We start from the raw sequence: 27694 nt of genomic DNA, 5'->3' as shown, positions 1-27694 counted from the left end.
AAAAAATCCAGAAGAAACTGGTCTTTTGGACTGATAGTTACCAGTGCAGAAAAAGAGCTGTCTTGTCATCTGTAAGCTGAGCACATGTATTCTGAAAATAATAGGATGTTGCAGTTTTTAAGTCTCTCATTGTAAAATAATCTTACCACAACTGATCCTAATTAGCATGTGACAGAGTCTGCTCACTATTTTAAAAAGTCCTGTTCATTGGCAGATTGAAGGACAAAATGGCTGCTGTATGAGATCATACTCTTACAGAGTCAGTGATCAAATGGGAAAAACACCTAGGAATACTAGTTTTCTGTTTCACGGTTTAACTGTTAAATCACACAGCTCTCAGTGTATAAAACCTCAGTTACAGGAACAGTGGTTACTGTGACACATTATATTATTAGTGCTTTAGCTACTGAAATGTTTGCCTGATTTTTTTTTTTTTTTTTACTTTAAAAAGCTTTAAAAGAAAAACCATTAGGGAACAAAAGATCAATTATTTACAAGTTGCTTCACAAATCAATCATCCACTATCAAAGCTGAAGTTGTTATTTTTAGCAGTATTAACTACACAATAATTAAAATTGATTATAAAGTCACAACCCCTCATTAAGTTGCTGTCAATTGAGGGAAAAATTCCTCAAAAGCAATTTTTTTTTCTTTAAAGTGATTGTAAAAAGATTCTCATCAATTAAAGAGACATCTGGTAATATGGAAAAAGTGATAAATTATCTCCTGTTCTCAGTGCTAGTACTTTGAAGACTAGAGATAGTGAAGTAGAGAAATCCTTATGGTTTTATCTCCACCTGAAAAGGAGTAGGAACACCGCTGTGTGGGGCCACATGGACCCAATCCTGCAGAGAGGCAAGTCTGACATTTCAATCTAACAAAGTCTTTAAGCACACACTACAAGTATTGGAGTAGTCTTAAGAAATAGAGAAGTTTTTGCATATTTTCTTGTCACACAATGGATCCTGGTTCTTAGCAGGACCCAGCCCTATAGCAGAGGTTTTCAGTAACCAGATATGCCGTTTCTACAAGACATATCCCCTTTGCTGCTCTTTTAGTCTTCCTGAACAACATGCTATTAGCTTAGGTTTTAATTCTGAAGAGAAATAAAATTGTGAGCCCCGCTCTCCTTTAATATATTTTCCAAATTGCAAAAGAATTCACAAAATTTCTTTCTTCTCTCCCAAACTTGATTCACAAGCTTGAAGTACAAGTTGTCAAGATGCTGTTGACCCAAGTATCTGGTCTAATAGCAACTCTGCAAGGGATCAAAGTGGATTGCCTGGATCACTCTAGAAATGCTCTGTGCTGAAGCAAACCTCACTCTGGCCTTTCTGCTCTCCCCCACCCCATGCAGCAAGTGCAGAACATCCACATACTTAACAAACACTAATATTCCTCAATATACAAAGGGTGCAGAGGTGGGAAGAAGTGGCACAATGTTACTTCCTTACACTGACATCCCAGCCCAACCAACCAACCAACCAACCAACCAACCAACCAACCAACCAACAAAAATCCCCACAAAACCACACCACAACAAACTAACAAAAACAAAAAACCAAACAACATCTCCACAAAAAAATACACAAAAACCCCAAACCAAACCAAAACAACAAGAACAAAAACCAAACAAAAAGAACTCCAAACAAACAAAAACACCACCACCACCAAAAAAATCCTAAACCAAAGCAAGTCCAAAATATCTGTCATGTGGCAAGGCTTTAAGTGACACAATGTACATCTGTACCACCTCGTGACAGTGTCAGGCTTTAAGAACCATCCCAGACCTTCACAATACACCCAGATTAGCAAAATGCCACTTCCTGTGGTCGGTATCCCTTCATCCAGCTATCCCAAAGATACTTTCAAGAGAGAACAGATCAGAGGAGGAGAAGGGAAAAGGAAGGGGCTTTTCAGAAAACAGGGCACACACACCCCCCCCCACCAAAACAACCTGCACATAACGAAACAGGGCTTTGATTACATTCAGGAGTCAAAGACTCTAATCTGTAGTTCACTGTGTTTCTCCAGTTTGTATTATGAGTAGTTGCTTTAGCAACAAAGAATATTCAGCGACTAAGTTGCATTTAAAAAGTTTGTCTTGTTGATAAAAGTAGAACACAAAGTAACCAAGCAAGTAACCAACAAGTTAGTTAATTTTTGCAAGTCGTTTAGGTCATTCTTACTGCAATGCCCATTACCAGCTTTGCACTCAGGGTCAGTTTTGGTGCTCCACCCTCAGCAAGAGTTAATGGATGTAACATTAACTACGGCACAGAGCAATCAACTTTTATCTGTGATGCAGTACATTTCACCTGCCCGCCCACAAAGCACTCTGAAATGTGTAATTTCATACAGATGAAAACAAAAAAAAAAAACCAAAACATAGTAGAGAGTTAAAGGTATTGTCTCTAATGTGCCAGTTTTCCATAGAGCTAATTCCTACCTCTTAATTCAGGAATATCTGCTCTTCCCCCAAGTTAAGCAGGTGAGGTACCTGAGCTGGTTGGAGCTCAGTTTTTTCAATTAACACTTTGTCACTCACTCTGTAATTAAAATAAAAGTCAACGATCACCCAAGCACTGACTGACTCTACTCCAGCATATTTTTACCTGTCCAGACAGCACCTTCCCACGGTATATCAGTGGAAAGAAATGGAAGTGCTCAGCTTCACACAGCACTCATGTATGACACAAATATCTCAGCTAAGCACATAAACAAATGCACAATACAAACATTATTGGAAGCACATTGGTTTTCGAATACCTTTGCAAGGGGATTTCTCCTCACTGCAAGGAAAACCTGAACACTAATTCCCAAAGTTTCACCTGCAGTGAAACATCCCTTAGTCCTGTTTCCAAGTCCTGGCAAAAGCCCCCTGCATAACACAACAGGTTTAGTGTTAATGGAAGCCTTACTTCTGTTTCTAAATAGTCAAAATTTTACCTTTTATTTCTTGAGTATTCCTTGATTTTAAGGCAATCAGGAACAATACTGCTGAATTCAAGCACCCTAAATATTCCCAAAGTCAATATTCAATTCAGCTTTACATGTAACAAAAATCACTCAAGTCTGCTGGACAGCAAACACTTACCACAAACCATCCGTTCTGTAAGGTGACCCGAGAGAGAACTGTCTGCAGCAGGTCAAACAACAACCTTGAAAAGGCGTGGAGTACATTGTAGTCATCCCTTGCTTCAAAGCCATTACAATTATCACCTGGTTTGTTTGGGTTTTTTTAGGAGGTTTTCGGGTAATTGGGATTCAGATTTTCTGTTTTCTAATTAGGTGATCAAATCCTTCAAAGATAAAACTCCTTCTGTACTTTGTTCACCTTTCTCCACTGAGGAATAAGACAACCAGCTACTTATCCTACATGGTAGTCGTACTTCCCTAAATGTTCTTAAAGAAACTTGCTATTAAAAATGTTAATTGTGGCTGTTCACTCCACTGTTGCCAGCGATTGCAAATGTCTTGGCATCTTTACTAAGTAGTCAATTTTAGAATCTACTTTTGCTTAACAGATACTCTTTTGTCTTGGTTAGTCATTGAAAAGGTCATTACTTTGAGCAATGTAAAAAATAGTTCCTGAATTAAGTTATATAATGTTTTGTAGCATCTTCTTCTTGTAGTTTGCAGCATCTTCTAGTATTCTTGCTTTTTGCCCTTAATTAATGCCAGAACAAAGATTAACTAAGCTGTTAATTTCTCAGAAATCTTGACTTGTTACTGACATGATAACACTGACTATATTGCCCTTAGACAGCTCAATAAACCAACAACTACAGAATGAAAATTACTTTCAGTACTGTACAATTAGGCAACAAGGCTACCAGAACAATCTGTTCTTTCTCTTCCAGTCTAAGGAAGTTCAATATGCAAAATCCCAAGCTCTGTATGTCACAGTAAACTTTCATCTCTAATGAAGGGACCTTGTTGACATGCAGGATCAACTCAGGCAGGTGGGCAGAGCCTGCCCCATCCACAGCTGGCAGTCAAAAAAGCCGTAATTTTTTAGAGAAGTCAAACATAAACCATCCTCTGCCTCCTCCTCAAATACTTTCACACCTTCAGGAAAAACCCAGAGAGTGGAATTAAACCTGCACCACAATGTTGCTTTAACATGGGTTTTTTGCTTCTTCCGTGCTCTGAATAAACACCTTTAAACCAGAACATCCTTGAACCTTCTGCTCAAAATCAATACCATAGTTCTGCAGGTTGGGTTTTTTTCTCTGATAAACAAAATTACTGTGATAGGTGAAAAAGAGTTGTGATCTAACCTTTATTATGCTGTCTGTGTGCCTTGCAAGCCTCTAAATGACTGCGAGAGATGACTATCTGTGGTACACAGCAAAATGCTTCCCTTCATTGCCTGACCTTTCTGCTTTCCCACTGGAAGCACACGAAAGCAGCAATATGAACCCCACTAAAAGCAGCACACAGAGCAAGTTATTGTAGTTCTGTCCTTCATCAGGTTTATCCTTTTAACACAGGCAATGGCAAGTAACAAATCTTCTGGTTCTTCTGTATGAACACCTCTTCGAATCTGGAGAAGTCTACTCATCATCTTGTTTACTCATGTTTACACCAGATAATTTAGAAAGATAGCCTCTCACAGTAGAGTGGTAGGATCTGCTCACAGACACAGAGAAGAAAGAAGGAAAAATGAAGAACAATGGCTAAAAGTCTACTATTGCATTTCTTGAATTCCTAAGGAAATGCCATTTAGAATCAAGTGGTGCTTGCTTCTCTCATCTGCGTTGTGACACCAGAGCATTCGGCTAACGAAACTGACTTTCATCTGGATTCACAAGTGATATGAACCATTAATGTGAACTACAAATGATTTTCTAAAAACAGAGTATTTTCATTTTAACAAAAGACTGTCACTCGTATCTAACTTTTTTTTTAAATTCTGTTTAGTTAGGGAAGGTAAAGAGATGAAGGTCAAGCATTTCTAAATTGCTTGCATTTGATAGACAAGAAAAATGAGCTGTTAAGACTAAAGGGACAGAAAGGGACTTAGAGAAAGGGATTTCTTTACCAAAAGCAGGATGCACAGTGTATTTCACCACACAGAAAGGAAGTGTTGCTCAACACAGAAATATGGTCTAGGACTGGAGATCCCAAATCAGCAAGAAGACACTGCGGGATGTACCCCAGCAGACTCACAACATAACGTGAAGGGCTATATTTTATTTCTTCCCTCAGTGCACAGTCTCTAACACAGCATGTCTGAAGAGTGAGAGGATATTTGGGGAAGTCTGGCCGCCAGTTTTCCTCCCTCTCCTGCTCTCCCAGTATGGCCATTCGTGTCTTTGTACATTATACCATCTGTTTAATCAATGTGCTCTCAAAATAAGCAAAGAAAGAAAACAGATGAAACTTCAGGGATAGCTTCTAACTCATAATTGAATGGATGATTATTCATCAGCATCTAGGCAAGTTGCTTGGGGCAGCCTAAGCAGGCACTTCATGGTATTATAAAATTTATTTTTTTAAAGATAGAAAACAGAATTTTCACTCAGTATCTTACCTTTAATGCTGCAACCTTCTTTGGTTATTTTGAGTGAGATAAGATAAGCATGATAAGTTTAAGCTACTATAAGAGAAAACAACTAAGCTCACAGGTTCCCCTCCCCTTTATTTTATTTACCCTTTATAGGTAAATAAAACTATTTTGGTCAGCTTTAACATTAACAATTCCTGTAAGATTTAACCTCTGAAGACATGTCTAGGGGAATACTTCTTGTAACACCTCGGAAGTAGTACGTGCAGTTCTGTCTTCCCAAAAATGAGATATCACGCACAAGCATTGGTACCAACATATCCTTTACAGACTTGGATCTACACAACTCAAATTTCATCAGAAAACCAAGAACAGAAATACTATAAATCATTCTTTTCTTTCTTTACCCAAATTTACCTGGCAAAATGCTTTAACTGTACTTGGGTTTAGCTTAGCCTGCCCTAAAATCCTGACTAAATAGGGATATTTTCTCTGTCACAATCCCAAATTAACAATTTTTTACGTGTGATCTGGACTTTGTTCTTAGCAAGAGTCACAGCAGTAAAACAGCTTTTACAGTTCTGTGACTCTCTTTTAATGTATTCATCCAAGCATAGGTGTGTAAGATACCTACTGCAACAGAACAGACACATCATCTTTGATGTGAAGAATAAAAGCAAAAATATTCTTGTCAATTTGCTTATGCTTTTAATATAATCTCACAGAATAGTTCAGTAGAAAATCCCATATGATTACATCTATTCATTACAAGTAGACCAAGCCAACTTCACGACAAAAATACCGTGGAGCCATGGGCTCCAACAATTCTTAGTACTAGTTAAGGTGCAAGAGATACAACAAATTTGGCACAGCTAGAAACACAGCTCACCTTGGGCTACTGATTTAATCACACTGTGCTTTAGATTCTCTTTGATAACAGGGAGAAACACGTCTCTCAACTCTTTAAAACCGTATGAAGCGCCTTATACAGCAGAGCATTCTCAGAGGCTCATAGGTAAAAAGTGCTAAAGAAGCACAAGTTATTGTAGTATTTGGCAATGTATACAGTTAGACTGTGGTTGGTAATGTCTGGCAATGTGCAGCCAAGGGGCTGCAAGGCTTGCAGTGTCTTGCTGATACTCCTTAATTGTACATTATATTTTTATGTGCAGAGCCACATGCATGAGATGTGATTGGAATGGTAAAAAAATAAACCCACGGAAAACAGAGGCAGCAGACAGGCTAGAAAGAAATTAAAACTACCAAATAACAACAACTTATTAATTCATTGAATATATTTTGCACAAATGTGAGTTTTCTATACTTAAAAAGTTCAATTCAAAAAACCTCTGAACACAACACATGCTTGGATGTACACAAGCATTTGGCGATAAAGGACAGCGTCCCTACACCAGGGAGGGGAAAATAAAATTACAAATGTGTGTTAATCCAGTAGTCTTTCCCTATAAAAAGGTCAAACACAGCCAAGAGCAGGACATACTTCCCTCCAGCTGTCCTTTTAATATATCTCTCATCTTGCCAAGGACAAACCATCATTAAGAGTGAGAAAGAGACCATTTTACAACCCATTTATTCTTCATTGTCTATGCCTTTTCTGGATATACTTGTTGGAGTACATTAGTCACAGGTATGCAGCAAGCCATTAGAGCACACTAACATCTGATGCACACTGAAATTAATTTTTCTTCTTCAGCTTGGGGAACAGAATGCTTCATGTTGAGTTGCAAGCAAGTCTTCACTGAATTAAGGAATGAACAAACAAGATTTCTAAAATCAACAAACCCACGTGATCATCCACAGTCTCGTATAAATACATGCCTACTCAATAAACAAACACGCTGTCCTAGAGCGAGACAATAATTTGCCTCTTTAGAGCAGGCTCATTAAAGGGAAATAATTTTGCAACAACGAAGCACAAGTGTAGTACTAATGAGAAGAGCAAGCTGCAAAATGCTAAGAACACCTGGTCCATTTCTTGTACTGACAGAGCATGAGCTGGAATCTGATCTTCATAAAAAGGCTGTATTTTTCCTTCTCCACAGCCCAATGGACTCTGGAAGTAAGTTTAGTTTGACTTCAGTGTCTTAATGTTGCCTAAATTTCTGTGTTGTGGGGCTGTGTTGTAACGCTTGATACGTACATGTTGGCAGGTTGAGTATCAAAATCTAAATCTCTTCTAGAGCAGTCAGAACTAGCCATTGCAAATAATATTTTTGATTTTAAACCCTCTCTTTGTTTACAAAGAACTTGATAGTCATTCCTACAAATCCATAGAACTCTCATTTGCGGTAAGATCGATTGATAATTTTCAGTCCACATGTTACTTCCAGATCTCACTTAATTCTTCGACTATTTCACTTGCGGTATGTAGCTGACCCTTCAACTCACACACAACAATTATTTCCACTGAGTCACTGGCAAAATTTTATAGAGGAAAATAACTAATAAGAAACTGAATCCCACTTGGAATAAACAAACCCACAAAAGTTTACAAATCTTCATGGGATATCGGCTGTTCATGCTTATGAATAGTAAAACGAGGGCGGCATCATATCACAACGGTATCTTTTTAAGGACTATTCAACCACCTGGACTGAGTCTTTGCAGACCAAGATGATCCACGTTCTTCTCCAGCATTAGAGAGTGGGAAGACAATAAACATTCAGGTCTGCAAGTTTTTTGTCAAAATTTGTGATGGGTTCCAAAACATTTTTCTTCCCAAAATAGAAATTCTCCTGAGAAAACAATTCTTGGTTTGTTGTTTCTTTTTCCAGGCCTACTGTGTCAAGATTTCAATGGTTTACTAAAGAAGAAATACCTCTGACACCTTGTTTAAAAAGCACATAAGTTAGATCAATTCTATGAGATCAAGGCATATCCTCAAACCAGTCATAAGAGTTAATCTAAAAGGAAAACTTTTATCTGTCTACCATGAGCACAGCTACTCTTTTCACCCCTTATTCTTTCTCCTGGTAAATAACTATCTTTTTCAGAGATAATTTTTTTCCAAATTTTTAGTGGAATTGCAAGTGTTAAAAGTCTCTTTTCTTCTTTGAGTCATACATGAAAAATAACTTCTCACCAAATTAGTTCTTGCAAGCCCACATTGATTTATACTCTCCTGTTTTGTTAATAAAGTGATAATCTGAAACAAAATATTATTTATTATCCTTTATTATCTGCCTCGTTCTTCTTTGTCTGAGGAATCATAAATTAAAGTCAACAGCCATTTTATAATCCTGCAGTTCATTATCTCCCATTTGTTAATATGCTCAGTGCCTTAGCCTTGCTCCATTTCTTTAGTAATAATTACAAAAATCAAAACCACATTAACACAATATGCAGATACTTCTTGTTTTAGAACTTACATAAGAGCTTTTCAACTAATCAGTAGCTGGTTAGGGCACTGTCCTCATTCATCTCCCACTTCTCCTGCCATCCTTCATGAAAGTTTAATCTACATTTTCCATTAAGAAGTTGTCTCAATTCGAGTTCACATTTGCAGGGTGGCTTTGATTTTTATCTGAAATGGTGGTCATACCTCCCTAACTTATCTCCTAATCTGAGCTTTTTATCAAGTAGCTGCATATTTTCTTGGTCCTGAAATCTTCAAATCACAGAAACAGAAATTCACTTACTTTACCTAGAATCAGAAGATTTAAAAGTGGAGCAGGCAACCTGCTTGCATCACCATAGTCAGGAATGCTCAAGACTCAAACCATTCCAGTTTAAAATTGCATTTATGATCAGAAACAGACCACTCTGACATTTGATCAGATATAGATCTGTGTGTTAATTGTTTTGTGTCCAGCTGCTACTGGTCTTTCCTCCTTAAACACACAGGATTACCTTTGTACTAATGGTCATCTCTTCCCCGTAAAATGTGACTAAGAAGGAAGCCACAACTCTGCTCTCAGATTAGGGGCAACAATTACTGTCCTCCAAAGTCCCTGGACAACACAGCAATGCAAGGCTGCTGACAGGAACCTGAGCCAGTGGCCCCTGGAAGAAGGAAAATACAAGCACTGGGACTAGGTAGCCCAAGAGATGAATTCTGAAAAGGTACACTTTCTGATTTATGTTAAACCACCTGCTGCTCAGACCTGTGTTCTAGAGGCCCTCACAGTACAGAAAACCCCAGGTTTGACTCAAGAGCTGAAAGGCACAGAATTTATGGCTTGTTTGACTCATCTCAGGTTTATTAGAGAGGGGAATGACTCTCTAACGTGAGCATGACAAACACATACATCCCCACAGCTGCAAAGTGCAACTTCCTACAAACCCCTTCATTCCAATCACAAACTGGCTTGTCCAACCTTCCTCCTGAAGAAATATTGCCATAGTAGCAAGATCTCAAATTCCTCATATTTCATTACAATAGACTGCATTACGTTTCCTGGTATAATATATTATGAAGGATCATGAATAATTAAGAATTAATCACACTTGTCAAAATAAATAAAGGCAGTCAGTGATGCAAAATGCTTGAATTTTTCATAGCATCTTTTTACTTATTCATGAATTAAAAGAAGTCTAGTAATCCACAATGGATTGCCTATTCATTACAGCACATACAATCCCAATTCAGATCCCAAAAGTAGAGGTTTTACTGTCAATCCTTAGTACATTGGTGGAACTTTAACCTTAAATCTCTGACCCTGAAGAAAGTTACATAAGTTAGACTTGGAAATGTTTGTAACTCCAGCAGCTCTTCAGAGGCATAGCTGGAAGACACACTAGTGATTCTATCACCCACTGCTCCACCCACAGGATGGAATGCAGAAGAATGAAACATTTTAGCACAAATATTCAAAAAAAAACCCCACCACTAAAGCACCTTGATAACCTTAATTCTCTAGACCTCTGTAGACAGACAGTCTTGAAGTTTTTTCTAATAAACACTCAGTATTTTTGCATGGCTTGAAGGCATTACCGAGGCTTTAACAGAAGAGCAAATAACATTAAAGGTTTAAATAGCAGCTTTTCTCTGACTCTCCAAATCGGTCCAAAACTCTTTGTGCATTTTTCTCCTTTTTCAAAGGGAAGAAAAATCTGGGCTGGGAGGTGAGGTAGGGATACACCACACACCAACCCTACCAGCACAGACCAAAGATCCATTAACTTTAGATACCTGACTCTGAAAACAGACAGGTGGATATACAGGGGAAAGAATATACGTACAGGAAGAGCAAACAGTTGCACCTCATCACCCCTGGCCTTCAGGGGCCTGTCATGCATGTACTTTCTGAGCCAGGAAAGCCTGTCTTGAGAATCCAGTAGCTGTTTTTCTTCTCTGCTCATATCCTGTCAATTTGCACGCTCACAGAATGTTTCAGCACCAACAATATCCCAGGAAAAAAGTTCCACAGTTTCCCTATTTGCTACATATTAAAGGATCTCCTTTCATTTTACCTGACATCTACTAATTTCACCTGGTGCTGTCCAACTCTGTATTAGAAGAAATACTGAATATCTTTTCTGTACTCATCTTCTCAGTGCTTTATAAAGTCTTGGGAGTTTATAAACCTTTACACATATTTTATAAAGATTTTATAAAATGCTTTGATTTCTATACAACCTTGCCATGTATTCCTTTAGATGTCTCTTGCAGGCAGTGTAGCCCTGGTTAATTTAAGAGTTCCTAAAAGACAGCCATTACATACTTTAGATCAACCTTGGTTTCTTTCTTTTAAATACTTTCCCAACTTCACTAAAAGATTTTAGATGCATGGGATCTAGAACAGAATGCTGTGTTCTAGATGCAGCTTCCCCTCATATTTACACTCCAGCATACTCTTCCTAGTTTTAACTCTCTTCCCGGTAAGCCCCAAAGTCACTTCTACTTTGTGACTGCTACTGAGTTGATGTACTCACAGCTCTATTCTTACCCCAAATCAGCTTAAGTGACCATAACCAGCTTAGAATCGGTCTGTATATACGCCAAATTCTGATTGTCTCTCACACCACCTCAATTCAAATAATCTACACTAAATTTCACCTGTCACTATTACCTGGTTAAGCATCCTTTTTCAATTCCTTGAAAACTAGACCTTCAATCTTTTACCCTGAATAACTAAATATCAAACTCTGCCACCTCACCATTTGTTCCCATTCAGAAGATCAATGATTTGTGTGACAGTACATGCTGAACATGCCAAGTGAATGAAGTGCTCAGATGTGACTGTAACCAAATGCTGAGACACCTGAAACTAGTTCTTACTCTAGGCAGCTTAACCCGTGATTTGTTCCCATTTCTTGGCAATGAGCTGTATCATGCTGCTGGGACAGGGGCAAAAATACAGAAGTTCTTCTAATGCTTGTCTTTGGGAGATCTACCCATGAGTTTCTACTTAACCTTTTAGAGAAACTTCCATGCAGCACAATGAATCATATCAGAGCCATTTGTCTCTATCAATGTCTTGACATGACCTGATAACCAAGTGACAAGGATGAGCTAAACCATCCCAAAATCTAGTTAAGCTATCTGTTTATCTCTGTGCATTACTGTCTGCAAAGGAGATGAAATGAAATTGAGATAATTGCAAGTACAATTTGCAGGAAACAGTGGGGGTTGTAACTACTGTGCTTAATTATTTCAGATTGAAACAGACCACACAATTATCTATGCCAAACAGCCATAATTAAAGTGATTTAAAATAGATAGATGCTAGCTCCAAGTGTTGATTTTCAAATGAGTCTTTACACAAGCAAGAGTTACAGTCATCTGTAAGTTGCAGACCTACAGCTCTACTGAGGGGTTTAAGATTAAATTACCACCATGTCCAACATGCCTGATAAGTTAAAAAACCAAACACACACGCACATACAAGAAAATAAACCACCTCAAGTAATCCACTCTGATGGCCCACCAATGTATATTCACTCAATCAATATGACACTGGTTACCTGCTCCTCAGAACAGCAGAAAGCAGAACAGAATTTCTTCCCCACTCCAGGAAAGTGATAGCTACTCTTCTCAATTCAAAACAAGGTTTTGATTCCTAAATCTCAGTGGCAGCCAGCTTGCACTAGAATTTCAGAGAAAGAACAACTGCAGAACTTCTGATTTACCTCAAACTTTCCCTGAACTGTATCTTTACAGCAAGAAATTCAGAATGCGTACGTATGTTCATTGATGTGGAAATTAGAAGATATTTGCCTGCAGCACAAATGTGGTCCATCTGCTTTATACACGACACAGATCACGCCAAAATGATTTGGTCTGCTGATGAATCAATGGGCCTTAAAAGTTAATTTATAATGGCTATCTGGGGAAAAGTGCTATACTATTGATATGGATGAGAAAACAGAATATGAATGAAAAGTAGCACTGAAAATTTCCTCAGTATTTACCTGAACATAACAACTGTTACGAGCAGTCAGACTGCAGCTCTGCAAAGTCAAATGCCATCTCTGATGCTGGCTACCAAGAAAAGAATCCTTTCACTTGCAGCTTTCTATATAAGAGGCCCTAAACAGACCATTGAATTAAACAAGCAGTGATTAATGTATTCTGCAAGAATTAATCTGATCTTTCTTTAAATTTATGCATACTTCTGGCCTCTATAGCATTAATTCATATATCTTATTCGCACAGTTTATTCAGGTCCTACGTGAAAAATAGCTCCACTCACTTGTTCTATACCTGGAACCCACTAACTTCACACCTGCTTTCCACTGCTCTTCAACGTGCATTTTAAAGACTTTTAAGTGCTACCATTGCAGGCAAAATATAGAATTTTTTTCTGTTTAGTCTTCCCTGGTATGGAAACTGCTCCTTATCCCTCATAATTTCTGTTGTCCCTCCTGACACCTCTTTGTTTTTCTGGATAAAGCTTGTAGCCCTAATCTCCCCATTTCCATTTTTGTAGTTCTGTTCTCATCAACACCACCAGACCCTTACAGGGAGAGGTTTCAAGCAGATGTCACTAACAGCCAAAAGGATGTTAAAGATTTTGCTGCTTTCCCATGGCTAGAAGAGCACAAATATATCTAAAAATCTTTCAGAACTTATAATCTTAATGAAATATGCTGCTGCTCGCAGATATGATCACGCGCAGGAAAAGTAATTCCAACAAACCAAATTTTCTTCCAAGAAAGGAGAAAAATTTATTGCACTCCCTTCTTTTCAGGCTTCCTAGCTCTCTTTAGAGACAGGATCTTTCTTCTTATATCAAGGGCAAAATTCATCTTTTGGTTTCTGACCAAACAGAGAACCTAAGTCCTGCACACAAGGATTATTACCTGAAATGGTCTGCAAATACACAAGCAGTAAACCGGACCTAGAGCAAAGGTAAGGCTTAACTCTTCCAAACACTGAATGACCTTAAACATAGGCACTATAGGATAGTTCTCATCCAAATACCATCCACAGCATGGGTCAGCCCAAGCAGTATTTTACACAATATGATATTTGATGCTTTGATTCCCATGTATATAATGAAGGTTGTCTTTATATGAGAACAGATCTCACGTGCAGAATGACCCCCTTTTGTTTGTCACATCGTTTGCATTAGTTCTCTGCTGGAGTAAAAGGATTATATCTGTCTTTAGCATTTCAGGAGGACATGCTTGTTTGGGTAGGGTTTGGTTTTTTTTTTTGTTAGGGTTATTTTTGGGGTTAGGAGCATGGATGTTTTGTTTTTAAAACTAACCACTGCACTGAAGGTATTATAGTTGTATTTGTCTTACCTTTAGGTGTACTCTCAGAGTGATCTCTCTCTGGCCCATCTGGGATGTTTACCTGTGAGATCTCCTCCCCACTCAGTCTGACCCAGGCGTTGTTGGGGGTTTCCTGATCCTTTGAGGTAAAGGAATATTCCAGCTCACAAGGAGATTCAAAATTGCAGTCAAATACTGGAAAAAGAAAATAGACATAAAACATACCAGGTTAATTAAATCCAGCTTCCTCTGTGCTGGAAGGTGTGTATACACACTAATTTTATGGTTTAGTAAGTTAGGGTTTGTTTTTTCCATAATGAGGTAGAAAGAAATAGAAGAATTCAAGAAACAGAAAGGCAAAAATGTGCCTGAAATGGGCTGCACAGAGATGTTCATTATGGAGACAGCAGCCTCAGAAGGAAGGCCCAAGAGCCAATTAATCTCCTTCAGGACAGCTAAAAGGGCAGCACAGGCTAAACCAGGGAAAGACATCATCCAGACTGAATGGATATCCATTAGTGAATGGATAAAATGGGATGGAAAGCCAATGTCTTCTGGGATGGTGGTTCAAATTCAACCAGGACCAGTTTAGTGCAAAGACTACTAACAGTCTTTACGCTCATATTCCTTCTCAGTGAACACAGGCCTCTACAAAGCAAGTGATATACCCTGGGCATATGGGATGTGCTGGGAGCCACAGGGACTGTACCCACTGGGATACATGCTGAGTCTCTGGATTTGAAACACTTTAGTAAGGCACCAGAAGCAGCAGAAACCTGACTTGCTGCTGCAAAGCTTCAGCCTCCAGGTAGTGCAGCCAGCATCTTCCCCCAACACAGACATTTCTTTTTGAGATGTTTCTCTTTCAGAAATCTACTACTCTGCTGGCGCAACTATGATTCACTTCCCAGTGTCCAATTCACTATCACACCATAATTCAAGTTGTTTAATACAACATGCAGTGATAACCTGAAAGCATTTTACTTTAAATTGTCAAGAACATTAAATTTTCTGGAATGCCCTGTATACATTTGTTTTTATCACCACGCTCTGCACTCAACACAATATTCAGTAAGAAAAAGAAGCTATTTCTGAACTAACTCACTGTTTCTGAACAGGCTAGATCCATTTGAAAAAGGTTCTCAAAAAAATCCAGCTGCTCTTTGGAGTTTTCTACACTGTCTACTGTCCTGCCGTAGCTATGCAAGTGAAACAAAAAATCTGAATTGACATTACTGAAATTAACTGATTTTTTTTTAACTTCAATTACATTCTCTATTAAACATCTAATTCCTTTAGTGGGCACAGATTTATGTAGTTCAGCCTATTCTCCTGGTGATATAATATTTTCTAATCTGAAGGTTAATACTGTTGCCCTCTCACTGCACTTTTCCCAGCTAATTTGCCTTTTTAACAGCAAGCTGGAAGGAACAGTCTTTTTCCATTTTATATTTGATTTTCTTAACCAGGTGCTTTAACATTCACTCAGTATTTTGAATACTTCACAATGCCATGGAAACCATACCATGTAAGGAATCCATATACACTACAAGCAGCAGTAACAAGGATTACACACATTTCCTTAAATTCAAATGCACAAGCCCCTACTCTCTTCAGACCTCTATGTTATCAATATAAACTTCATGATACGTGAAGAACACTTCAATTTGGGCAGTAGGAAACTGTGGATATATTAACATTATACAGTTTACTATGGCAATATCATACCCAAACCTAAGACCACTTATTTCTTAAAGTCAAAAAGAAAAACAAACCTAATTTCTTTTTAACCCTGTAAAGACTTAGGAGTCTATTAAACTTTTTATAGAAGCCCAAATGGACAAAGGAGCAACCAAATGCTCAGCTACATGTTAGAGAAGATGTACTTTCATTACTGTACAGTTTTGTTACAGGGAACACCTTGAGGAGTATGTGTTTTAGGGAACCGTGATAAAAAAAGGCAGAGGGAACACAGCTCATGAAAGGACTTTTTTGATGGAACCCACTGGCTGGCAAAATAGAAAGCCCAGGCCAAGGACAACACATGGCAAGAACAATCATTTCAAATCAACTACTTCATTCTTTGTGGCTTCTCTTCCTCATCCTGATTCCCTCATACTTTCTTCAGCTTTCTAGAAGTTGCTGCTTGCTTCCCCCTCCCCTCCTGCCCAGCTGCTCAGAACAGAAGCCTTTGTGCTCTCTTACCCTCCTGACCCAAGCAGAGAAGCCCTCCATGGATATCCACAAGGCACTCCTCATTTTCCTCCTCCAGTCCCCCATGACAGTCTGATTGTCAATACTCAAATAGCCATTTCTGCTCCCCCATTTGACTTCCCAGAATTCCCTTCTCAGAAGAGAGCTATCAATCAGTTATGGAGCCCTCAACACAGCAGGCTCTGACCTACAACTGGTACACTTAATTGGGGTGTGTGATTAAATAACAGACATCACATTTAGTCTTATGACCCCTGCAGACAACTAAAGGCTCTGCCTGAAGGGGGGAAAATAAAGAAGAAAAAAGGCAAGTAGCAGTACCATCTCCTTGCCTTGCGATGAATAGCTTACAGAGAAGTGGACACGATCTAACATGCCTGCTGTGGTCAAGCTGAATGTCCTTTACAACAGATTTTTCCTTGAAAGAGGGGGAGACGACTCGGCTCCTACAGCTGACAGTGCGTGTGATTTAATGGAAACATACTTGAATCTTTTACAGCACTCAATAGTCCCTTCACATCACCAGAATATCCGTACTTTTCTTAGGCTCTTATTTAAATTAGTCCTGCATAAGACACAAATTTCAGTGCTATTATCCTATTCAGTACAAAGAAATGATAACAAAGAAATGCTATCTGATGCAACACAGCAAACAGCATCCAATCTTCTACGCCTAACATTAACTTCCTACCCTTAGGCTTTCCTTCTTTCACAATGTCCTTCACTATTGACAATGCAATATACTTTATAAAAAAAGAATTGTATACTTTTTTTTTTCACTGATAAGCTAGTCTTGATGTGTTAGCTGCTACAAGACCACAATAACCACACTTGCAAATGTAGAACCTTCATAACATTTGAATTGCTGCCACAAATCACCTGCCATTTTTTACATCTCTGCACAAAAAAATGAAGTGCTTTTCCTTCCTTCTTTACTTTTGTCTTAATGTTTAAATGCAAGACCAAGTTTAATCTTGTCTTGCCCAGTTAAGCACAGAACGCAGTAGCTGTGTGTCTTTGGAAGCAGAATAAAAGCCATTCTGCCTTTTACTGAAAAACCAAACACTGCAGGAAAGACAAATCTAACACAACTTTTAGTGATTATTTTTTAAACTTACTAGCAATATAAATTGACTAGATACAGAGCTTTGGTACTTGAATAGTGTGCCTAATCAGTAAAGTGGAGTGTTTTTCCTTTTGTGTGATTTCTGATGTTTTTCTAAAAGTGATGTCACGGAGATTTTATACCCAGTACATGCATTTATGCCAGAGGTGTATTGACACTACAGATCCTAAAGGCTCTATAGGAATTTAACTTCCATATAGCAAAAAAATAGCAAAAGCTCTTTTTAAATAATAATAATAAAACAAACAAACAACAACAAAAACACAACAAAACCCCAAACAACCAAACAACCCCTTCTCCAACAATCTCTTTCATCTGCAAGTGCTGGACATGAGAGTGACAGAACAGATAATTTATTAGAAGTCTCTTTCACCATTACACCTCTAAAGAGGAAACAAAAGTGATGCTTATAATCAAATTAAGGTACAAATATGTTTAAGAAAGGCTTAGACATCAATTAGTTTAGCTTCCGGTATGTAAAAAGATACAGGATACTAACCATAAAATGAAAAGCAAATTAAGCTGCTATTCAATTGAAAACACACTGGAATCTGTGTGAGTCTGATGATGCTAGAGTCTTGTGAGTGCTTCAATTTATTTATTTTTAATCAACATACCTAACAGCAATAATTTATGCACAAATAACTAAAATATCTGGCAACCACATCTGTTTCAATTAAACTGATTAGAGCTTTCTAATAAACAAATGACTTAAAATAGTAATATGAATAATAAACCAAAACACAGTAATCTGTGGGAAATATCCTTTTACCTTGCTGCAGGTCAGATTATGGATCATTTGCTCTTTGGGTAGTCCTACATTATTTGTGTAATCACCCGTCACTGAAACATGCCTTATTTAGAACAAAAATCAGGTAGTTTAAAGGAATATACAAAAAACCTCGTTCTTGTTGAAAAACTATTCTGATTATCCTTTCTTCAACTGCCCAAGAAAACACTGGATTTATTTGGTCTAAAACACATCCCCTTTCAACCACAAAAATCTTACCAGCACGTAGTTTCCTCTTAGACTGCTACTTTCTAGTTCTACATGTGTCTGACTTTGAAAGGTCCTTTTCCCTCCCTTACAAATCACTCCTTCTCTATTACTCTCAGCTGGGCACCCCTTTGGAAAGCTGTGGTTGCCTTCTCACCTCACTGCCACAGACAAGGGAGCAGGCAGAGGTTCTCTGTTCTCACCAAGACCAGCTTAGAGATGTACATCCTCACTGGCACCTCATCAGCTTAAACATGACTAATTTACACTACATCCACAGACAAATGCACAATGTAAAGGTCACTTACACCTGTCAAATCGGGACCACAACCTCCCTCAAGAACATACCTCTTTCAGCAGCAACAATTGCAGCAGCAGTGTAGAAACGGATAATATATTCTTGCACAGGATGTCTTTTTTTAATACAAATATTGACAGATATTCCTTGTGGAGGAGACATAATTTAAATTGTATAGCAGAGATCTGCTCTGCTGAGTGAGCTTTGAGACCTCCATCAATACCCACTAACCTCTATTTTACTCATGTTATAAGGCCTATAAGCTTTTAATTTATGACAGGGAAATGACAAATTGATTTTCCAGTTATTAATCCTAGTGACAGAGCCAGTTCCTAAAGCCTTCCTATTGCCTTTGAGTACAAAAGGGCACAGGCCATTCAATCTAAGGGTTTCAATTGCCTCATCAGGACTTTCTGAATTTCTATTCCCCAATACAGGGTGCACACGTGGGGTGACACAAAGAAGCCTGCAGTGATAAGTATTTCTCCCCAAAAATAGAACATAAGTAGGAGATTCTGCTCTCTGGCTGTCAGCTCACCAGACTGCTGAACACCCAGGAGGATCAAGGGCAGGTCCTGGGAAGTGAGCACTGCCCCACTGGCACAAAGAAGGGGTGAAACTCCTTGCAAATGGATTCCTGGTGCTATCTTTCCACTGTGCAAGCGGAGGTACAGCAGCAATTTAAAATGTGTGAATCCATCATAGCAAGGAAGGGCACGGGAAAAAAGCACAAAGGAAAAGGGAAAAGGTGTTTGGTGGTCACACAAATCCAACAGAAAAAACAATTGCAGGGTTTAACTGCCTTGTTCCTGCTGAGCAAGCAAGACTTGAGAGACATTTTCACCTATTTCTTTCCATTGCTCAGCACTGAGAAAGGGCAAACTGCACATTTTAAGGGCTAGTATGCCACATGTATCCCTGTCAGGCACCCTGGATCTACCCTTAGCAAACGCCTTTGCCAAAATACAACTGCCCGGTCTTGGGGCTGCCTCTCGAGGAGCTGACAAATGTGAGAGCAGCAGCATGGCCTGACAGGGGTGTTGGGAAACTGGAGAGGTGGGGAACTGGGGATGCCCTCAAGTAGCCCCACGACATCACTCCATACCACAGGGCTTTGGGGTCCATCCCATTTGAGGAACCTCGGTCACCTGCAAGTGAAGCTGTGAGGAGAACAGCAGGGCAGCATGCCAGCTCCTTCTCCTGCCCTGAGATGCAGCCTGTGTTCATCAGGGACCTCCTTTTAATTTCAAGCTACTTAGTGCAAGTTAGTTTATCTCCCTGTGTCCTTCCTCTGCACTAGCAGGTCTCCATGTAAGCTTCCCCGACCTTGGATACACTGGCAGGAACGCTGCTGCTCCCTTACAGCAATGATGTTCTATTGCAGGGCTCCAAGGGCTCCTCAGAGCTCGCTGTCTGCAAGGAAGTGTTCAGTGTGGCCAATTTCTACACAGAACCCAGGGCAAGATTGCAGGGGTGGTACCTGCTGGGCAGGGTCAAGCATGGCTCATTGCTCCAATGCCCACCTTGAGGGAAAAACACTCAGGTTTCCCTTGGGAGGGGCTATTAAGGTTAGATCACATTCCGAAGAAAAGAGTTTTGGAGGAGATGCACCCCATTGGAGGCACAATTTTACATGTTCAGTAGAAAAGGGAATAACACCCAGGAGGAGTGCTGGGGCCTGGACACCCAGCACAGGACAAGCTGCCTGCCTCCTTGTGGAGCTCTCCTCATGGCAGATGCACTTAAATTAATCCTCTGGGGAGTGAGCGACAGCTGGATTGGGCCACTGCTTAGGGAAAACGGCAACAACACAACTTTTCATCCATTTTTAAGAGAACCTTAAAAATGACAGCATCTACTTTTTATATACCCAGCTCCTCAGCGTGCACCAGGGACTGAATCACCAAAATCTCTGACAGCTGCTTTGTTCAGTGGAAATCAAACTACAAAGAAGAGGGCCAGGACTCCTTCATAAATCAATTATAAGCACAGTCTTTCAAGACAGCTACAGAGAGAGGTGTGAGGAAGGGGTGTTGGGAGAACAGCTAGCAATAGCTCTCCTTCTCATTCCTCCTGCTCCAAGAAGTGACAGAGCTCATTCTCCACACAAGAAATATTTGCCCACCAAGTCTCCCATGCATGCAGCAAAAACAATACATGACAGTGCATTTCTAATGTCAGTTCTGGCCAAAAAAAAATGAAGTACTGACTAACAGCGATTGTTAGAAAACATGCTCTAGTTGGCACAAAATAGTGGTTGGATGAACTGTCATATTTTGACAATTCATACAAGAGACCTCTTGCATGAGTTTTGAGAGATCTCTAGAGAAAATGAATACTTGAGAGACAGGGAGAAAAGACATTTGTTGTCTAACTGTATGTTATTTTATTATTGAAAAAATGTTGAGCTGTCATAGGCACATTATCTGCAGATGAAAAATTATATAAGAGAAAAAATAACTTGAAAGAAAGTAAAAATTTCTCCCTAATAAGATTTTTTCTTTCTTCTTGTTTAGCACAGCCTTTAGTTTAGCTAGACAGATGCTGTTTTCCTGATTTTCCTCCCTTTGGATTTCAACAACATTGCACATGGCAAAAATACCATATAATTCTTAAACAAGAATCCTTGCATATGTTTATGGGGTCACCTCATCTGCTATTTTATATGGAGCAATTCTATTAATGTGGTGCAAGTAACTGCTGTTAATTGAAATCTATTCTATTCATAACGTTATTTCCAAAACTATATTAGAGTACTTCTAGAATTGCAAAAAGGATGTGTGATTTAAGGCAGTACATCACCTTTCCAATATCTTTACTAAGAAAGCATTGACTGACTTTTCATCTGGAACAAAGTAGCATTCTCCTTGTTCCTCTCATGACTTTATCTCACCTTCTGAACAGAACTTGCTGTAACAACCAGTTCATAACCATGCATCTCACTATGCCATGCTGAGCCAAGAATCATGATAGCTTTATCATTCGGAAGATGTCAGTATTAGTCTGATTTGCTGTAGAATTATCAAGCAAGTAGTAATGGGAACCTAACCTTAACATGAATTCATTTGGCTGGTGCCCTCTTTCTCTCCATCTTCCCTTTTGTTTGATACTCAGACTCATGGAGTTTCGTGTCATCACTATCTATCTGGTATCCAACCCACATGAATGAAATGGTATCTCAAATACATGCACATGAGTACTTGAATTCAGCAAGTTGCACATGACCCACCAGAGAAAAAAATTTCATAATGTGATACCTTGCTGAGCAGCTGCTGTGCCACTGAGCATGAAATACACAGCAGGAATGACCCCAAATTATTTCACAGTAGAGTAAGTCCAATGAATTTTTATTTCTTAGTTAGTAAACTCAATTCAGGAAATTAGGAACTCATCACAGATGACATTCCATCAGAAAGTGTAAAGAAAACTCTCAACAATCCTGTCAAATTAGTTTTCTGAAGACATAGAGCTGATTGAGATTATTAATAAGTTGTTAATAGAGGCCATCCTTTGGATTGGGCTTTTAGTACCTATTAAATCAAAGCTGTGAATGATTATGCATTCTTGTAGGTATGTGTTCCTCCCCTGCACAATTCACCTTTTCTAGACATTTTTAAGCACACCAATCATTTGGTAGCAAAATTACCCTGACTTCTAGTCCCAGTTAGCTTTGGAATACAAAACACCACTATTTCCTAAACTTCAGAGGGGCAAAGAAAAATATCTGTAACTTGTATTGGTTCAGAACAGCCAAAGAGTTCAGCTGCTACAGGACAGACAATCTGGCAAAGAGACACAAACAGCACAATGATATAAGATTAGTTAAAATGCAAATGCCATTTCCTGTTTCCTAAATGGTCCGACATGGCAACGGTTACGCCTGTTATTCTCATGAAATGTGCTCTTCTTTCAACACAGAGTTTAAGTGGGTTGAACTGAATTTGATTTTTTTCTCCAATCAGTAGCACTTTTCACAGTTGCCACTTTACCCTGCCAGGATTGAGCTCCAGGTCCAGTGCTGTTGGGCTGGCTCAGGGGGATGTAGAGGATGGGGAAGAGAGAGGTGTGTTAAGTGCATGAAAGTTCACAGGTCTAAAGGGGCACCTGTCATCTGGAACCCCTGTTCCAGAAGCTTAACAGATTTTATGCAGTGGACAACTGATTTCTTATACAATACCTGTACAGAAGAGAAAATTAACATTCAACCAACCAGGACAAGAAAAGAAATATGTGGCTGAGTGTAGTTAATCATGTAAGCCTCAAGACAGAGATCCATCAGATGTGAAAATGGGAGATTAATGCACTACCATAAGTCCACATATGCAGAATGCATTGAAAGTTTGTTCTAGCCACAGGAAACAGTCCGAGTGTACCTCATGAGAACAAAAAAATACACAAAAATTTGAAGATTTAAAGTCTCTTCCTGCCCCTCAGGTTGAATTCCCAGATAATTTTGACTTCACATCCATTTTTCCAGCTTTTATTTTCTGAAAGCCAGGTGGTTTTTGCATCTTTGAGATGACTGATGATTTATCAGTGCTTAGATGGAGACAAATCTAGAAACCTCTAGACAAAATAGAAAAAAAAGTCTTTTGAATTCATCACTCAAGTATCCTGTTGCGCCACTGATTATCTTTTGGGATTGCTGCATATGGTTTCAAAGATATCATCAGGCACTGTCCCTGCCAGAACTACCAGAGGCAGTCTGTTTAATTCTGAGCAAAAGAAAAGAGAACTTATTTTGGCAGAGGAAGAGAGATACTACATGTCAATTTACTTACTCTTTCAGTCAGAGATTTCTCCAACAGCAGAGCATAGGGAACAGGTAATTAACACAACTAATATTACCCCACTCTAGCAATGTCAGCCAGTTAATAAGATGGTTCCCATCAGATGATTAGGCAAACAAAGTTTTGATAGAAGTTTTATTGAGCACTCTATAATCAGCCATGCTGGGAGAAGCGAGGAAAGCTTCTAACAGAAGAAGAAATCACTCTAGTACTTAAGGACTGCTGGGTTTTATTTCTTCTCACGATTTATTGTGATTTTGGATTAATCACTTAATCAAAAGGCAGGGGTATGTCCTGGGACAAGAGTACTCACTTAGAGCTTGGATGGTCTAACTCTGTCTTCTTCCTTGCTCCACTGAGTCCCATGACCTTCACAGAGCCTCGTACATCCAGGGCCAATAATCAGCTACTGAAAGGCACTGTCTACCCCTGTCATGTACATTGTTCTGGAATAGAAATCCAGATCCCTGTGAAGTTTACTAATAAACATTCAGATGTATATAAGCTGAAGATGGTATGCAGAGGAATAGAGGTTTTAAGAAGTGCCCTCTAAGTCTTGAGCTATATTTACAGGCTCTATTACACATATCTACATCAGTCCTCTGCATGTTGCAAATATGAAGTGGTAGGAGTGTTCCAGTCTGAAATGCGTGACTTTGAGGGTTAATGCTACTCCTTTAATTTAAAGGAGGTTCTGCCAACTTTTGTAAACATTAAATTGCAAGGCTAAAAATCCCTCAAATTACCCCGGCTTATCTTTAAGATTCTCCAGCAGTTTCAAGGTGCATGCCTCGAATTACACCTACCGAGGGAGAAAACAGTTTAGACTTGTCCTGAGTGAAGATTGTATTTTGTGTAACACCTCATCAAATTCTTGCCTTTCCTTGCAAAACAGGTGGTTGGAATATGGTAGAATTTGGTCTTGTGCAACCAGCTAAAATCATCATAAATCATTTCTGCTTAGATGCAGTGCATTTATCTCCATGTGATGCTGTCAGATGGAATCAATGCATTTAAGTTTTTAGAACAAAGCCTTCCTTCCCTTGGAAAAGTATTACTGAGAAACTGAAAGAGTTTAGGAAGAAGTAATAAAGGGTAAATTAAAAATCATTCTTGCAACTTCTGAGAAAACCAAGTAAGGGAAAAAAGATTGTACTACTGTCGCTTCCAAAACGGAATTGGTGTGTCCTCATCATTCAAGCAGATACAACAGCTAGGAGCAGATATTGTATGCCAGTGGAAAGAATATATATTGCACACATAAAAGGCTGCAACATAAATTTGAAGAAATATGGGACTCCTTCATATAGGTAGGTCAAACTTTTCCCTCAAGCAGATAATTACAGGCTTGGGGTGAGTAAATCTTATTAGCCTCTCAGCACCTTATCTCCACTCGTGGAGACTGGTAGTAGATATATAGTAGATATATTCTACTTCAGTCACTTTCTGGATTGCATGTTAGATATTGCCTTATGCAGTCCAGTCCTAACTAGGTCCATTGTACTTCACAGTGGAATGGCTACGGATAGCCCGTAAACAGGTCATATCAGAAAACGGAGGAAAAGAGATTCCCAGATTTTGGAATGGGTGGGTGTTACAAAAGGAGATGGAAAGAAAAAACTTCAGTACACAGCTCCTCTCTTTACAGTATCACTGGATTCCAACATACCACTCAAATGTTACAGTCTGGGACATTGTTTTTGAGTGAGCAGGGCAGGCTGGGGCAGCCCAGGTCACCAGGCACCTCCTTAGAGATGGCAGTGACCAAGGTCAACTCAGGCAGGGCTGGGCTGAAATGAGACTCCTGGGCCCATGGCCATGGTGGGGAAAGGCTCCAGGAGCAGCTAGTAAGGGACAGTAAGGCTTATTAGTGCCTCCAGATGCTGACAGTATGGATATTTTAACACTGATCATTTGACTTGTGTTGTTTTACTCCAGTATTCTATCAAAAACTTCAGGCAGTCAATGACAGCCTCTCGAGGATAACACATTCATGCTACTCACTGTGCCGTCCTCTATGGGAGAAGAAAGGGGACGTGTCTCTCATTACCCAGGTCAAGTTCCAAGCAGAGTAACCAGGAGGAAGAGAAGAGCTCCTTGATGGGTGATCCGAAGTGCTCAGACCTTTAATTAAAAAAAAAAATACAAGACAGAAAACCCCATTATGTATGATGGTCCTGTTTGCATGCAACACATCAAGTGCAAAAATGTTAACTTTATAGACAGTATGCAATCAGCACTCATATTCAACTACTTCTTGGCTGGTTCTTCCTTCCTGAGAACCAAGAGCGAGGCAGGAGACTAACTGCTTTACATTGTAAAATTATCATCACCCACAAAAACTGTCAAGTTTCATCTCTCACTGATTTGAAGTTCCCTTTGACCTTTCAGTCCCCCAGTTTGTTTGGGTTTTTCTTAAGTTTTGCTGGCATGAGGAGATATTGCACATGGAACAGGCACGCATGTACCCATCTTCTGTTCAACAACCCAATGCATCTCAAAGATGCTTTTGCTGATTCAAATACTGGACTGACCAGTATCAAATACCACAGTGACCCAGAACAGATGAGGTTCTGTACAAACCTGCACTAACTCTGCAAGACCGTGATAATATTAGAGTTGATCAGAAACAGTATGTGAAATAACACACAAGACCAATGAGCAAAGCAGAATTTTGCAAGCTTTGAAAGTACAAATTTTGTCTGTGAATGTTCAAGTTGGGTTTTCTGAAGATATCAGGATCCTGAGTATTCTGATCTCATTTTTTGAGGTTCTCAGGGGAAAGGTAGGATTTAACTTTGTAAAATACAGGAAGCCAAAACTTGCATTTGGGAGCTTTGATGGATGGAAAAAATAAACCTCTGGATTTGTGATTTCTCACAAGCCACAAGGAATTTGATGTTCAGAGAGAAAATAAGAAGTACACTTTTGATCTATTAACAAATATTTTTGTCAAGTAAGAACACTACAGTTGCTTCCTTGCTAACTTTTGCTGTAACAATAGCAAAAAAAAAAAATTGGTGTTAACTCTCAAAAAAAGTTTGGAAAAAACTTTCAGTAAAAATAGGCATTCGCTAACTTAATAATTGATTCAGAATGCTGATAAACTGTCCTGTTGGATAGATAAATAATAAAGGATATATTTAAGAGGATAATAGTAAGCAAGGTAAATGGCTGAAGACTTCGGGAAAACCCTGCTTTAATTTTGTAAAATCTTAGCCCTGCTTTCTAATTCCACTGAAAAAAACTTGAAAATTTCAGAGGGACTTGTCAGAAGCTTAAATACCAATGTTAGTTGTACCCCATCTCGTTCTCAATGCAATCTCACTTCTAGCACACTCTTGTAACTGAATAACTATAGCAAAACCAAGAGAAAAATAACCATTCTTATGTAAGAGCTGTAACTCTTGCTCATTGCTTAGAGCAGTGATCTTCAAGATAAAAATGAACTCCACACTGTATTGTAAAACATTCTTGAGCGGAAAAAAATTAATAACCCTAATGGCTCAATTATACCTGGTCTCTATGCTAAGTTATGGTGCAATAACTAAACACCCATTATTGTTGTTTGGAATACAAAGACACAGAAAATCAGGTCAGTGAGTTATGAGTGTAGGTAGCAAACCCAGTGTCCTGCCTTCAGCTGTCACTGATAGGTAACTACGGAATAATCTGTATATTGGCTTTTCCTTCCTAACATCAAAATGGTTGACACGTCTTTCAGTAGCCCCTGATAAAGCTGCTTGTGGCAAATAATGCCAGGTTTCATTACAACACTTAGTTGATAAAAGCAGATTTTTTTTCCCCTACAAATGTGCTTCACTTTGATGCTAATATAAAACAATCAATAAAATAAGAATATTAATAAAAAATGAGCTCCTGAATTAATCTGGTTTTCAAAGTCATGGGTGTTTTGCCTGATGTGAGAGGTCTGACCAGTATCAATATCTCTGTTATACAACACCTGTACCCAGTGGCTTTCCAAAATAAGGAATGACTTAATATCCTAAAGATCATGAAACTCCAAGGCCTTTTTACCCCAAACAGATCCAAATGCATGCAGATGTCATTCATT

At 39.0% G+C, this 27694-nt stretch overlaps 1 protein-coding gene across 1 annotated transcript in view; it reads right to left on the bottom strand.

The window, feature by feature from the left end:
- ALK (ALK receptor tyrosine kinase) overlaps positions 1–27694 on the bottom strand; it is a 313240-nt gene that overhangs the window by 205269 nt on the left and 80277 nt on the right. Inside the window, exons 2-3 of the mRNA XM_027890791.1 lie at positions 25624–25743; positions 14225–14389 (exon numbers count right to left, since the gene is read on the bottom strand). Coding sequence (XP_027746592.1) covers positions 14225–14389; positions 25624–25743 — 285 coding nt within the window. The remainder of the gene's footprint in view (positions 1–14224; positions 14390–25623; positions 25744–27694) is intronic.

The sequence above is a fragment of the Empidonax traillii genome, unplaced genomic scaffold (assembly GCF_003031625.1).
Source record: "Empidonax traillii isolate 1590-97213 ecotype Southwest subspecies unplaced genomic scaffold, ASM303162v1 scaffold297:size655095, whole genome shotgun sequence".
NCBI lineage: Eukaryota > Metazoa > Chordata > Aves > Passeriformes > Tyrannidae > Empidonax > Empidonax traillii.
This window is presented reverse-complemented; position numbering and strand designations above follow the sequence as displayed.